The 15291-nt window shown below is 62.6% G+C and overlaps 1 protein-coding gene across 1 annotated transcript in view; it reads right to left on the reverse strand.

Moving 5' to 3' along the window:
• SBF1 (SET binding factor 1) overlaps positions 1-13060 on the reverse strand; it is a gene marked incomplete at its 5' end in the record, with an annotated part of 35904 nt that extends 22844 nt beyond the window's left edge. The window contains 8 exons of the mRNA XM_059472511.1: positions 67-180; positions 615-723; positions 2163-2295; positions 3048-3153; positions 6467-6577; positions 8072-8209; positions 8928-9065; positions 12968-13060. Coding sequence (XP_059328494.1) covers positions 67-180; positions 615-723; positions 2163-2295; positions 3048-3153; positions 6467-6577; positions 8072-8209; positions 8928-9065; positions 12968-13060 — 942 coding nt within the window. The remainder of the gene's footprint in view (positions 1-66; positions 181-614; positions 724-2162; positions 2296-3047; positions 3154-6466; positions 6578-8071; positions 8210-8927; positions 9066-12967) is intronic.
• Between the last annotated feature and the right edge of the window lie 2231 nt (positions 13061-15291).

A 15291-nucleotide genomic window follows, 5' to 3' on the forward strand; every position in this document is an offset into this window, starting at 1 on the left:
CACTGCCAGGGGATGGTGCTGGCACCCCAGGGATGCCGTGGGGAACAGGAATGCCCTGGCACTCACCATGGACAGGGCTTCCCGTGTCTGCTGGAGCAGGGGCTCGGGCAGCAGCGAGATGTGCACGCACTCCGGGACGTTCACGGTGCCGCCGTCCAGGTCTGCGATCACCACGTCCAGCTGGGAGGGGACAGCAGTGGGACACAGCCACACCTCCCAACCCCACATCCCAATCCCACAGCTGATGGGAAGCTACCCAGGTGAGCTGGCTCAGGAAAGGGCTGGGAATGGGCTCTAGCTCCTCCCCACCTTCCCTGAGCACTCAGCAGTTCCATCCTGTCCCCAAATCCAAGGACACACTGGGATCCCTCACTGGGGGGACAGGGGGACACCGGGCAGGAGAGGGACCCAGCCATTCCCACGTGACCCAGCCATTCCCATGTGACCCAGCCATCCCCTGGCTCCTGTGGGACACCTGGATGCATCCTGGGCTGGGCACACACAGCCCGTGGCCCTGGGCACGCTCAGGACAGATGGAGCTGTCACCCGAGCTGTGACACCCACGCTGCCCCTCCCCAGCCCCTGGCACCAGGGCAGGGCACGTGGCCTCTCACCAGCTCCTGGGTCTCCGACTGGAAGATGGAGTGGACGCCGATGATGAAGGGGGTGGGGGTGCTCAGCACCTCCAGGAGCTGGGCGGGCAGGATGGGCACGTAGGTGAAACTGCAACCAGAAACAGCCTCAAAACCAGCCTCAAACACCGCCCCACTGCAGCCAGGCCAGCCCTGCCCCACACCCCTGCCCTGTCCTGGCACAGCCAGACACCATCCTGGCTCTGGAGCCGTGTCCAGGGTGCCCTGGCAGCCCCAGCCCCTCGGGCACACGTGGCCCCCAAAGGCTGTGGCTGCCCCATCCCTGTGAATGCCCTGGGAGGGACTGGGGACAAGGCCTGCAGGGACAGCACACAGGGAATGGCTCCCACTGCCAGAGGGCAGCCATGGGTGGCATCTTGGCAGTGAGGAATTCCTGCCTGGGCTGGCATTGCCAGAGCAGCTGGGGCTGCCCCTGATCCCTGCAGTGCCCAAGGCCAGGCTGGGCACTGGGGCTGGAGCAGCCTGGGACAGTGGGAGGTGTCCCTGCCATGGCAGGGGTGGCACAGGAGGGGCTCTGGGGTCCCTTCCAATACAAATTATCCTGGGATTTCATGATTCCATGATATGATCCCTGTCTGGTCTTGGGGTTGTAATCAAAGTCTGACCAAGGAAAGGGTTTCCAGCAGAACCACTAACTCCAAAAGAAGAATTTCAGGAAAAATTCCCCATGGAAAGGGGTCAGGCCTTGGCTGGGGCTGCCCAGGGAGCTTTGGAGTGCCCATCCCTGGAGGTGTCCCAGGAACTCCTGGAGGTGGCACTCAGGGCTCTGGGCTGGGGACAAGGAGGGGATTTGGAACATCTTGGACTCAGTAACCCTGGAGGGTTCTTCCAAGCTCAGGGATTCCATAATTCTGTGAAAAATAAGGTTCCTCTGGGACACCAACAACCTCTCTGCAGCCTGGGGAGACAGGAGCTGGCCAGGAACCTCTGTCCCAGCCCAGCCCTGGCAGAGCTGCCAGGAGCCCCAGGGCTGCCAGGGCTGTGTTCCCACTCCCTGTGGGACATTCCCAGCTCCCAGGGTGAGCGGGGTTCCAGCCATCCCACAGGAGTCACCACGGGGGCTTGGCCACCACCAGCACAGCCACTGCTGGGAACACCTCACTCCTGCTCATGGAACCATGGAATCTCCTGAGTGGGAAGGGCCCACAGGGATCACAGATCCAGCTCCTGTGCATCCCTGGCAGTGCTGTCCAAATGCTCCTGGAGCTCTGGGGCTGTGCCCCTTCCCTGGGGAGCCTGGGCAGTGCCCAGCACCCTCTGGAATAGAGCCTGTCCTGATGTCCATGCTATCCCTGCCCTGGCACAGCTCCAGCTGTTCCCTGGGTCCTGTCCCTGCTCACCAGGAAGCCCAGAACATTTCCCAGCACTGCCTCCAGTGCCAGAGCCCGTTTTGCCTGGGAGAAGAGGGAAGCAGGGCTGGGAGATTCCCAGTTATTCCCCAGACCCTGGGATGCACCAAGGGTGGCACAGGGGCACAGCTGGCACAGCTGGAGGCTCGGGGACCCTCACCTGTACTTGAGGGGGAACATGAGAGCCAGGAGGGCCCGGCAGGCGTCCGTCAGCCTCTGGTAGCTGCTGGAGAGGAACAGGATCTTGTGCTCGGTCAGCGCCGCGCAGAACAGGAACAGCACGTTGGTGATGCCTGGGCAGGGCACAGCAGGGGCTCAGGAACTGGGGGGTCCCTCTGACACCCCTCAGAGACCCCTGATCCCCCCCCAGGCTGCAGCCCACTCCCCATCCCTGCATCCTGCCAGGGGAGGAGCTCAGCATCCCCCAGAGAGCCACTTGTGGTTCTGGTCACTGCCAGGTGTGCTCCCCCTTCCTGGACAGCTCCGTCCCTCCTGGGGGCTGGTGGCCTTCCCTGGGGGCACAGGATGGCCTTTCCTTGGGGACACAAGGCCAGTGGCAGCCCTGGGCTGCTCCTCCAGACCCCAGCCCCAGTCCCACCCTCCTGGAAAAGGGACGGCACAGCAGGGCCAAGAGGCTCAGCTGGGACAGAGCTCAGAGCCACATGCAGGAGGTGACCCACAGGGAGGTGACCACAGGGAGGTGACCCATGGGAGGTGACCCACAGGGATGTGACCTGCAGGGAGGTGACCCACAGGGATGTGACCCACAGGGAGGTGACCCATGGGAGGTGACCCGCAGGGAGGTGACCACAGGGAGGTGACCCACAGGGAGGTGACCCATGGGAGGTGACCCGCAGGGAGGTGACCACAGGGAGGTGACCCATGGGAGGTGACCCACAGGGATGTGACCTGCAGGGAGGTGACCCACAGGGATGTGACCCACAGGGAGGTGACCACAGGGATGTGACCCATGGGAGGTGACACGCAGGGAGGTGACTTGCAGGGACCCCAGGTGCCACGGGGACAGGGTGGGGACACGTCTCACCGAGCTGGCGGAAGAGCAGGGCCACGCTGCAGCTGCTGACAGGCAGCGAGTCATTGATGGGGGTCTGGATCACCTGCCTGTCCCCTGCTCCCAGAGAGATCGTCCTCTGCAAGGCAACACACACCTGGTCACCAGGGCCACCCAGAGAGGGACAGGGCCAGGGCAGGGGCAGCCAGACCCCCCCCGGGCACAGGGCCACCCTGTCCCAGCACAACCCCGATCTGCTGTGGGAAGAGGGAAAGGGAAAGTGAAAGGGAAAGAGGAAAAAGAAAAGGGAAAGAGAAAAGATGCTGCCACAGCACCCACTGGGTGCCTGACTGGGTCCCTGGGCTGAGGGAAGGAGGGCACCTCCTGCAACATCCCCAGGCAGTGCCAACAATGTCCCAACAGCCCTGAGATCCACCTGCAGGTGGGACAGAATGGCTCTCCAGGACACGAGGGCTCCCCAGAAGTAGAGGGTTCTCCAGGACATGAGGGCTCTCCAGAACTCAGGGAGTCTCCAGGCCACGAGGGCTCCCCAGGGCTCCCCAGGATCTGAGAGGGCTCCCCAGGATCTGAGAGATCTCCAGGACACAAGGGCTCCCCAGGATTCAAAAGCTCTCCAGGATCAGAGGGCCCCCCAGGATTCAAAAGCCCTCCAGGATAAGAGGGCTCCCTCAGGATGCAAAGACTCCCCAGGATTCAAAGACTCCCCAGGACTCAAGGGGAATTGAAGCCTCTCCCAGGCCCTTGGAGCCAAGGAAGCAGCTCCCCTGTCCCAGCCTGGCTGTGCCCAGGAGCAGCCCCAGCTCCACAGCCTCTCCAGCGGAAGGAATATCCTGAGAATATCCTGAGGAATATCCTGGGAATATCCTGGGGGAAGGGATGGACATCCTGGGCACAGGATTGGTGCTTCTTCCCTGGTACCACTGAATACTCCCAGCCCCGAGCTCGTTCCCAGGGACACAGGGACACTCAAACATCCCCAGGCTGTCTCCAGGCCCCTCTCCTCCTCTTTCCAGGGAAAACACTCCTGCAGGAGCAGCATTTCCTCTGCAGCCACCTCCTGGCAGAACAGCCCCAAAATCCAGGGCTGAGCAGAGCCAGAGCCCTGAGCTGGGCTGTCACAACCCCAGCAGGGCACCCAGAGAGCTGAGCCTGGAATTCAGCTCCTTCCCAGAGCCCAGGGACACCCTGGCTGTGACACACAGGGACACATACCCGAGGGTACCACCGGGACCTGGGGCTGGGTCACAGCAATTAACAGAGAGGCTGCTAATGAGGGGACAGACCCAGAGCCGGGAGAGAAAAGGTGGGGAAAAGAAGATGGGAAAGAAAAGGAGTTCGTACCACGGCTTCGTCCTCCACGTCAGGCTGAGGTGGGACAGACAGAGAGCACAGTCAGTTAGGACACACAGACAGGCGCAGTGGGGACACAGACACCAGCAGGGACAACGGGACAGGAGAGAAACTCACAGTCAGGGACAGGGACACCAGCAGGGACAACGGGACAGAAGCCCACAGACAGGGACACCAGCAGGGACAATGCGACAGGAGAGAAGTCCACAGACACAAACAAGGACACCAGCAGGGACAAGGGGACAGGAGCCCACAGACAGGGACAGGGACACCAGCAGGGACAATGCAAGAGGAGAGAAGCCCACAGACAGGGACACCAGCAGGGACAACGGGACAGGAGCCCACAGACAGGGACACCAGCAGGGACAATGGGAAGGGAAAGGAGCCCAGATACACAGACACAGAGTGAAAGCAATGCCTATGGCACAGGGAAGGAGCACTGGACACGGCAGGAGAGCAGGAAAACCGCAGGAAAACCACAGGAAGGGAAGTGCCACCACCAAACTGTTCCCCCTGTCACACAGTCCCCGTTCCCAGGGCACAGAGCCATCCTGCCCCAGCTGGGGGCATGGATCTGTGCCAAGCTCAGCGAGCCATGGTGGCAGGAGAAGCCGTCCTGCTGTGGCAGCCGCTCCTGGTCCCGCCGGGAGGAGCCGGATCCAGGCAGATCCCATGGGAAGGGACTGCAAACCCTGGCACAGCCCGGGCACGGGCAGCACCTGGGGCACGGGCAGCACCTGGGGCACGGGCAGCACCTGGGGCATGGGCAGCACCTCGCTCTGCCCCAGCACTGGGACAGGCCTGGCTCCACACCCCTCCACAAATCCCAGCAGCACTGCTGGCTTCTCCCAGGACCTACGTGGCTCTGGGTGCCAGAGCAGGACCTGCCTCAAATCCTGCTGTGATTTGGGATCAGGGAGAGCCCCCTCGGGGTCAGGGCACTGCAGGAAGGACACCCCTGTGGAGGCACCAGGGCCTGTGTTGCTGTCCCAGTGCCCCATGGTGCTGTCCCAGTGTCCTGTGCTGTTGTCCCAAAGCCCTGCAGTGCTGTCTCAATGTCCCACAGTGCTGTCCCAGTGCCCCATGCTGCTGTCCCAGCGCCCTGCAGTGCTGTCCCAGCCTGGCCAAGGCTCCTGCACTGGATCAGCCGGGCTGTGGGATCACTCCTGGCCCTCTGTGCTGGGGCAAGGGGAGCTCAGCCAAGGGAAGGCCCGTGGGGACACAAGCACACACCCACAGGGACATCCCAGGGGCCAGCAGGGCACGAGAGCTCCAGGGCACAAACTGCTGTCCCCAGCCTCTGCCAGGGCGTCCAGCTGGGCTCTCCCTCTCTGCCACCCCCAGTGAGCCCCCCAGCTCCATGTGCTGAGCCCAGTTGGCCCGGAGCAGGGCAGGCTGGAGGGACACAGGGCTCTGAGGGGACAGCAGGGGGCTTGGTGGCCTCAGCTGCAGGAGAAGCTGCTGCTCCTCAGGCCCCCAGCACCGGCACAGGACCCGGGGCACACACAGGACCTGGTACAGAGCTTGGCACGGCCATGGGCACAGGACCTGGCACAGAGCTTGGCATGGCCATGGGCACAGCACCTGGCACAGACACAGGACCTGGCATGGACACAGACACAGGTCCCAGCACAGGACCTGGCACAGACACAGGTACAGCACCAGGCCAGTGCCCCGAGGAGAGCTCCAGGCTCTGCCCTGCCCTGCTGGCCATGTCCCCACAGCTGTCCCAGCCCTGCTCTCACAGATGGCCCGTGACCACTTGGCTCTGGAGCAGGGTTCAGCACAGAGCCAGACCCCAAGAGAGCCCACGGAGCAGGGAATGTTTGCATGGATTGAGCAGCACCTACGCCAAGCCCCTGGTGCTCCCTCCCAGGCAGCAGCCGCCAGGACAGAAGCTGCAGCAGGAGCTCCTTGGCTAATTGAGGATCTGAGTGGGATTTGTGCTCGGAAGCACTCGGGAAGGCAGCAGGGCACGGAGCCAGGCCCTGCCCACGGGGCCCACTCGGGCATGGGGAGCAGGGCTGGGCTCTGAGGGGACAGAGCGAGGACAGGGAGGGCAGCAGGAGCCCAGGGCCCACCTGTGCTCCCCCCGTGATGGGGATGGTGCAGGTCAGCAGGTTCCCGATGACGTTCTCCAGGGACACGCTCAGCCCGTCCACGTAGATGGTGTAGATCAGCCCCAGGCTGTTCTGGAGAGGGGAGCAGAGCAGGGATGAGCAGTGCAGGCAGCTGGGGACACCCCAGGGCTTGTCCCTGGCCACAAACACACCCTGGCAATGCCAGCTCCACATCTTCCTCATCCACAGGGATGGATATTCCAGCCAGGAGAACGTCCCCATCCCTCCACTGATCCCACCAGAGCAGGAGATGCGTCCCCAAGGCCAGAGCTCCATGGGAGCAGCACCAAGGGGCTTTCCAAAGCTCCAGCAGAGAGGTGACCAGGGCAGCTGGGCTGCCCCAGCCTTCCAGTACCCCAGTCCCACACAAACCCCAGGAAAGGCATGGCAGAGGATCCTTCCCCAGCGAGGGTTGGGTGAGATGCCCAAAATTTGGGCAATGCCCTTGACAGCACACCTGGACTCTGGTCAGCCCTGGGTGGTCACTGTGGGTCCCTTCCCACCAAAACATCCTATTCCAACTGGGAAGCAACAGCAGCCCCAGCTCTGGGGGCACCAGCACAGGGCAGCCCCCAGAACAAGCTGGGAACGAGGGATTTGAGGAATTTGTGTTCCAGGCACCCTCAGGGTGCTGGTTTCCAACCACTGAGGAAAAGGGAAAACACAAACACTGGACTTTGGAGAGCAAGGCCAGGCAGACTCTGTCACAATGGAATAAAGAGGGAAGAGCAGGATAAACCTCTGCCTGCTGGAATGAGAGAAGATGAAGCTGAGATTCCTGGGCACTGGAATGAGGAGCTGGGAACTGTTTCTGTCCCAGGGGAGCAGCTGGCAGGACATCTCTGTCCTTGGGGACAAGTGAGGGGACCCTGTCTCCTGGAGGTGCCCCAGCTTGTGCCTGGCAGGACCCCACTCTGCTGTCCCAGGCTTAGGAAAACAGATCCTGCATTTCAGAGAATTCCCACTCCACACAAGGCAGGGACACCTCCCACTGTCCCAGGCTGCTCCAGCCCCAGTGCCCAGCCTGGCCTTGGGCACTGCCAGGGATGCAGGGGCAGCCCCAGCTGCTGTGGCAATGCCAGCCCAGGCAGGAATTCCTCATTGCCAAGATGCCACCCATGGCTGCCCTCTGGCAGTGGGAGCCATTCCCTGTGTCCCTCCATCCCTTGTCCCCAGTCCCTGGAGCCCCTTCAGGCCCGGCAGGGGCTCTGAGCTCTCACTGGATCCTTCTCTCCAGGCTGGTCACTCCCAGCCCATCCCCATGGATACACTCTGTACCCAGCCCTCCCAAGGCTCCCCAGGCACACAATGCAGCACCTCTGGAGGCAGCAGAGCTGGCACAGCCAGTGCTCCCAGGAACAGGCTGTTCCTCAGGGCTTCCCAGGAGTGGGGCCTGCAGCTGCTCCGTGTCCCGCAGCCATCCGGGATCAGCGGCAGCAGCTGCAGCCCCACAGCTCCGGGGTGCCAAGGCAGGATGGAGCCAGGCTGCCAGGGGCTGTGCCAGCCTGTTCCCACTCCCACAGGCAGGAAGCCCTTCCCAGCACAGCTGCCCTGCTCCTGACTCACCCGGAACACCTCGGCGTGGTCCAGCCGCGACACCAGCACCAGGCTCTTGGGAGCGAACAGCTGGGCAGGCTGCACCAGGGCTGAGGCCTCCTCCTCCTCCTCCTCCTCGCCCTCACCGTTCCTGGCATGGCTCTGGGGCTGGGGAGACACAAACCAGCCCGGGCTGGGGGTTAAGGGATGCTCTTCCCTGTCCCAAGCTCCTGCATTCCAGTGGCACAGGGAAGGCAGGAACCCTGACCAGAGCCAAAAGCAACTGGGTGCTTTTCTACCAGCATTGTTGGCCACCTTTCCCATCCATCCATCCATGGATTCCTGTGGCACAGGGAAGGCAGGAATCCTGCCTACAGCCAAGGGCAGCTGGGTGCTTTTCCACCAGCACAGCTGACCATTCTTCCCATCCATCCACCCATGGATTCCTCTGGCACAAGGAAGGCAGGAATCCCCAGAGCCAGAGCCAAAAGCAACTGGGTTCTTGTCCACCAGCATCGCTGGCCACCCTTCCCACCCACCCATGGATTCCTGCGGCACAGGGAAGGCGGGAACCCCTGGCCAGTGCTTGACAGGTGCTTCCCCCTCAGCGCCACCAGCCCCTGCCCCCACGTCCCCGTGTGTGTCCCCATGTCCTCATGTTCCCATGTGTCCCTATGTGTGGCCCCACGTCCCTATGTCCCCATGTCCCCGTGTGTGTCCCCGTGTGTGTGTCCACGTCCCCGTGTCCCTGTGTGTCCCCGTGTGTGTCCCTGTGCGTGTCCCCATGTGTGTGTCCACGTCCCCATGTCCCTGTGTGTCCCCGTGTGTGTCCCTGTGTGTCCCCATGTCCCCGTGTGTGTCCCCGTGTGTCCCCGTGTCCCCGTACCTGCGGGCTCTCCACAGCCTCCCAGAAGGTGAAGCAGGCGCAGTAGTGCCGCTCCGAGTTGATGTCGGTGAGCACGGCCACGAAGAAGGTGGGGGGGTTCCTCTCGGGGAAGAGCTGCCACCCGCTGGGCTGGCAGAACTGCAGGAGGGACAGGCTGGGCTCAGGGGCTGCCACCCTCACCATCATCGTGGGATCCCAGCCCCGAGCCCCAGCCCACATCGCCCATGGAGCCTGCAGAGAAGGGCGGCTCCACGGGCCAGGAGCTGGGAGAGCACCAGGCAGAGCCCCCAGGCTCCTCCTGGAACTGGGCGGCTCCTGGAATTCCCAAATCCCCCTTGCAGGGAAGCAGGGCCAGCAACATCCCCTCCTGTCTGCAGGGACAGCAGGAGCTGCCTGGAGAGACCCACACTGGGAGGGGTCGTGATGGGACAGCCCAGCCAGGCAGGAGCCCCCAGCTCCTGGGGAAGGTCTCCCATGGCAGACAGGCCCCAAATTCTGTGCTGACCCCATGGCACAGAAACTCCAAACTCTGCACTGCCCCCATCCCACCGTGGGCCAGACACCCCATGCCAGCACCACACAGAGCCCAGGAGGACAGGGGACACGTGGGACACGGGCTCTGGAGTGGCTCCAGGAGGTGGCACCACTCCCCTGGCACACACACGGGCCTGGCTGTGCCATCTCACTGCACCAGCCCCTGGCACTTCCCAAAGCCCCTCCCAGGGCCGGGGTAATTCCAGACTCCCCCGGCTTCCCGAGCCTCAGGGGATTTTCTCGATTTCCTCAGGGCTGCAATTGGCTGCTGAGGAGCCATGGAAAATTCCCTGGGTGCGGGACAGCCCGGCTCCTTCCAGCCTGACTCCTCCCAGGGCTGGAGGCACACTGAGGACACGGGAATTCTGCAAATCCTGGGAGGAGAACCATGGCACCAGGGCCTGGCGAGCTCAGGAGTCCTGCCCCAGCTCCCTCAGGAACCCAAGGTGGATCCCACCTGAGTCTCCCAGCTGCTCACCACTCCCCGTGCTCACAGTGCCCACAGATCCTCCTGTGCTCCCTGGCAAGAGCCCACGGGACAGGAGCTGGGCTTTGTGCGGATCCTTGGGGTGGCAGCAGGAGGGACAGGAGGAAAAAGCACCCCAGGAGCTGCTTCCCACATCCTGTGTCCCTGGAAAGGAACACCCGGGGCTCCTCCATCACAGAGTCCCTCCATCCTGGGGCTCCTCCATCCCGATGTCTCTCCATCTGAGAGCCCCCTGCCAGCTCCCATGGGAGCACGGGGAAGGCCTGGCTCAGCAGAACACCAGGATGAGCACACGGTGTCACTGTCCCGGTGTCACTGTCCCAAGGTGGGAATTGCCCCTCCCTGCTCCCAGCCCCACACAGAGATCTCCTGGCACTGTGGGAATGAGGAGCCCAGAGCACACGGAGCTGCTGGATCAGGATGATGGAATCAGGGAATCCTGGCATGGCTGGCTGGGAAGGGACCCCAGAACCCCTCCAGTGCCACCCCTGCCATGGCAGGGACACCTCCCACTGTGCCAGGCTGCTCCAGCCCCAGTGCCCAGCCTGGCCTTGGGCATTGCAGGGATCAGGGGCAGCCCCAGCTGCTGTGGCAATGCCAGCCCAGGCAGGAATTCCTCACTGCCAAGATGCCACCCATGGCTGCCCTCTGGCAGTGGGAGCCATTCCCTGTGTGCTGTCCCTGCAGGCCTTGTCCCCAGTCCCTCTGCAGCTCTCCTGGAAGCTGCTGGATGCCCTGGAATGCTGGCAGAGGCGGAGCAGGTCTGCAGGCCTGGACACACCCAGCAGGTGCCAAAACCATCCCAGAGCTGCCTCAGGACGTGGAAAATCCCACACAAAGTCCAGCAGACCTGTGGGATCATGGCATGGAAGGTCCTAAAGCCCAGTGCCGAGGAAGGATCCAAAAAGGAGAGTGGGAACGGCCCTGAGAGCCACTGGAGCACAGGGAGCCCCTGGATTTACAGCAATCTCCATTCCCACCTGGATGCCCCTGCTCCAGCAGAGACCCTGGGAATGCCCTGCCCATGGAATGCCCCCACCAGGCAGCTCCTGGGGCTCTGCAGGAGCAGCTCTGGGCAGGCAGGGAGAGGCTCCCAGGGTGGTTTATCCACACCCTGTGCCTGTCCCCAGAGAACTCAATCCATTAAAATGAGTTATTTCTGCTGGGAATTGCTGCTGGACACCACGCACAGCCAGGAGCTCCAAACCCCAGCTCCCTGCACACCCTGGGAATGTTTCTGTCCCCAAAAAGCTGTCAGGGAGATCAGCCCTGACCGCAGGGACACGTCCCACCAACCCCCAGGACGGGCTCCCGTGGGTTTCCCGAGCTGCCTTCGGAGCAGCCCCACGTGCTGCTCCCCCTGGACACTCAGAGAGTTTGTGGGAAGCCCTGGAGCCACTCCTGCCTCCCAACAGCACAGGGCTCCAATTGTTTAAATTCCAAGGATTTTTTGGCTGGACAGTTTGACCCTTGGGAAAAAAAGCAGCTTTGCTCCTGCTTGGGACAGTTCCCAAGTCCCTGCAGACACCAGGAAACTCGGAGCAGAAAAATAAAAATAAATATAAAAATAAATGCGTGGTTTTGCCTCAGATTAAACAGCACAGAAAGGTCCCAAATTGTGCTGGAATTTCAGGGAACATGTGATAAAGAGGAGCTGGTCACTGCTGATCCCAGTAACAATGGGATGAGGAGCCAGTAACCCCAGTGATGACGGGCAGGGACACCTCCCACTGTCCCAGGCTGCTCCAGCCCCAGTGTCCAGCCTGGCCTTGGGCACTGCCAGGGATGCAGGGGCAGCCCCAGCTGCTCTGGGCACCCTGTGCCAGGGCCTGCCTGCTCTTCCAGGCAGGAATTCCTTCCCAAGATCCCACCTAAAAGGATGCCCATCCCTGGCACAGCTGCCAGGGCAGTGCTGGAGTCCCCATCCCTGCAGGGGTTTCAAAGCCATGTGGATGTGGCACTCGGGGACATGGGCAGTGGTGGCCTTGGCACCACGGATTGCACTCAATGGGCTCAGAGGGATTTTCCAACCCAAATGAATCCATGATTCCATGAACCCCACGGGGAATGGAGCAGCTTCCAGAGGGCTCAGCCTGCAGGGCTCAGTCTGTCCCAGCCCATCTTTTCACTGGAATGGAGCTCCAGCTCCTCCCTCAGGGTCCCTGGAGCTCCAGGGCACAGGGCAGGGATTGGGAAGAGCTCCCACTCCAGTTCAGCCATGAGGGAAACAATCCCACCCTCCTGGATGAGCTGGAGGATCCCCACAGCTCCACATCCCAGGAATGTCCCAGCTCTGAGCTGATCCCAAAGCACCCCGAGAGCCGGTGACCGTGTCCAGAGGGCTGGGGACAGCCAGGCCCTGGCCCTGGGATCCAGGCAGGACAACAGGAGCTGGGGGTGCTCAGCCTGCAGGAAAGGAGACTGAGGGTGCCCCCAGCACTCTCACAGCTCCTGAAAGGTGCCTGTGCCCAGCTGCCCCTGGGCTCTGTCTGCAGCAGCACTGGCACACCCAGGGCACACAGCCTGAGCTGGGCCGAGGGAAATCCAGCTTGGAGAGCAGCAAAAAGCTTTTCCAGCAAGGGGGAGAAAGTTCTGCAATGGCTGCCCGGGGAGGGGGTGCAGTCACCACCCCTGGGTGTGTTTAACCAGCCTGGAGGTGGCACTGGGTGCCAGGGGCTGGGCTGGGCTCCAGGGCCTTGGAGGGCTCTCCCAACACAGGGATTGTGTGATTGTGTGTGATTGTGTGAAAGGCCTGGCCATTCTCCTGGGGGGCTGTGGACACTAAGGCTGCATCCATGGCTCCTCCAGGGGGCATTCCAGCATCCCAGAAGAGGAGGGGTAGCAGGAGGCCAGGAGAGGAGCCAGTCCTGGATCCATCCCACCATTTCTGGAGAGCTCCACTGCTGGATATGCAGCCAGGGCAGGTGGGAACTGCTCCCTCCCAGCCCCCCCAGTCAGACCCCGTGGGATGCGTCCCAGTGCCACCCCCAGTGTCACCCATGGGGCCCCAGCCACTCACCAGCTCTATGCCCTGTGGGAAGGGGTTGTCCTCCCAGTCCTTCTCCGGGAAGCGCTGCAGGATCTGGCCCTGTCCATCCCCGCTGCCTGTGGGGACAAGATGGGATTAGAGGGCAGCAGGTACCCCCCACCCACTGGGAATGTCCAGCTGGAACAACCCCGGGTGCTCCAGCTCTCCATGCATGGGGCAGCACAGGAGAGAGCCCAGGCCAAGCAGCGCTGCCCCCTCCAGCAAGGAGCAGCAGAGATTCCAAGGAATCCCAGAGCAAACAGCTCCCAGAGCCTTCTCTGGAGGTGGGAGCGGTACTGGAGCAGCAGCTCTGGTCCCTCTCCAGGCAGAACTCCCTTCCCTGCGATCCCCACACGGACAGCACCCCCCGCTCTGAGCTGCACTCCCTGCTCCTCATCTCCCACTGGCCTTTCCCCAAACAACCCTGCCTGGGGTTTATTTTGGGTTCCTGACAGCTCCTGCTTCCCCGGGGCTTTATGGAGCACTGGGAGCACTCCAAACCCTCACCTGCCCCCCAGCCCACACCATTCCAGACCCTAAATCCTGCTGTTCCCCATGGACAGCCTGGAAAAGGCCCAGCAGGACAGGTGGGCACTGCGGGACCAGCCGGCTCTGGGACAGCCCAAGGTGACAGTGCCACCAAGTCTCCTGTCACAGCCCGAGGTGACAGTGCCATCAAGTCTCCTGTCACAGACCCTGCCAGGCTGGGAGGGGCTCCCACACTGCTCAGGCTGCTCCTGGATCCAGCTGGGAATCACAAATCCCAAGGATTCTGGCCCAGCCACGAAGGCAGGCAGCCTGTGGTGGGGAGAGGGGGCTCCTTCCAGCCCCTTCCAGAGGGAGGGATTATCCATTTCCAGGGACCACCCAGGGCCTCTCCCATCCCAGGAGCCGGGTCCTGGCCATGGAATGGGGCTGGGAAAGCAGGAGGAGCCCCAGGGAAGGGCTATTTTGGGAGCCCAGACAAGTCCCCAGGGTCCTGCTCACCACACAGCAGCCACAGCTGGATTTAGCAGGGAGAGAGAAAGGGAAAGGGAAAGGGGCCATTTATAGCCCTGGGCCCAAAATGGAAAGGCTAGAGCCAAACTGGGCACCAAATATCCACAGGGATGGGGTCAACCAGATCCTGCCTGGCCACGTGCTGCGACACCACAGCCCTGCTCTGCCACCACAGCCCCGCTCTGTCACCACAAACCTGCTCTGCCACCATGTCCCTGCTCATCCCTGCTCTGTCACCACAGCCCTGCTTGTCCCCTGTTCTGTCACCACGTCCCTGCTGTGTCACCACGTCCCTGCTCCATCCCCACATCCCCCTGGAGGCAGCCCTGGCCCCGAGTGCTCCCAGCCCTGGCCAAAGGCTGCCCACTCCCAGTGCCGAGGGCTCGGCTCAAGCACCAGACAGGAAAATCCCTTGAGATCCACACGCCAGGATTACAGCTCCAAGCTGTGCCCTCCACACCCAGCCCTGCCACGGCTTTGCTGCAATATCCTCAGTTAAAGGGGAATGGATACAAGACCACAAAATGATGGAATGGTTTGGGAAGGGACCCCAAAGCCCCTCCAGTGCCACCCTGCCATGGCAGGGACACCTCCCACTGTGCCAGGCTGCTCCAGCCCCAGTGCCCAGCCTGGCCCTGGGCACTGCCAGGGATGCAGGGGCAGCCACAGATTTTCCTCTGGTACTTCTATTCCAGGGCCAGGAATTCCTCATTGCCAAGATGCCACCCATGGCTGCCCTCTGGCAGTGGGAGCCATTCCCTGTGTGCTGTCCCTGCAGGCCTTGTCCCCAGTCCCTCTGCAGGCCCTGCCAGGGGCTCTCAGCTCTCCCTGGATCCCTCTCTTCTCCAGGTGAGCACCCCCAGCTCTCCCAGCCTGGCTCCCTGGGAGCTGAGGGGCTCCAGCCCTGCAGCAGCTCCATGGATTCCTCTGGGCTCTCTGCAGCAGCTCCAGGTGCTGCTGCTGTGTCCCAGGGCTGGGGCAGCACCTGAGGGGGCACAGGGACAGGATCCCCCTGCCCTGCTGCCCACACCGGGGCTCAGCCCAGGGCTGGGGGAGCTCAGGCTCATCATCCTCAACACAAACAGAAATCATTCCAAGGGCTGCTGAGAACAATGGGAACCTCAATTCCCAGGGTTTTCCCAGAGCCAGGAGCTGCCACCCTTCAGCCAGCTGCAAGCAGGTACATCCTGATTTTGGGGACTGTCACCAACAGGCTGACTCAGGAACCCAGCACTTCCCTCAGCTGCTCCCGGGGCAGCCTGATCCCGGCTTTGCCACTTCCCAGCATTCAGCTCCGTATCGGGCTGCGGGATCGG

Source organism: Ammospiza nelsoni, chromosome 5, assembly GCF_027579445.1.
Source record: "Ammospiza nelsoni isolate bAmmNel1 chromosome 5, bAmmNel1.pri, whole genome shotgun sequence".
Lineage (NCBI taxonomy): Eukaryota > Metazoa > Chordata > Aves > Passeriformes > Passerellidae > Ammospiza > Ammospiza nelsoni.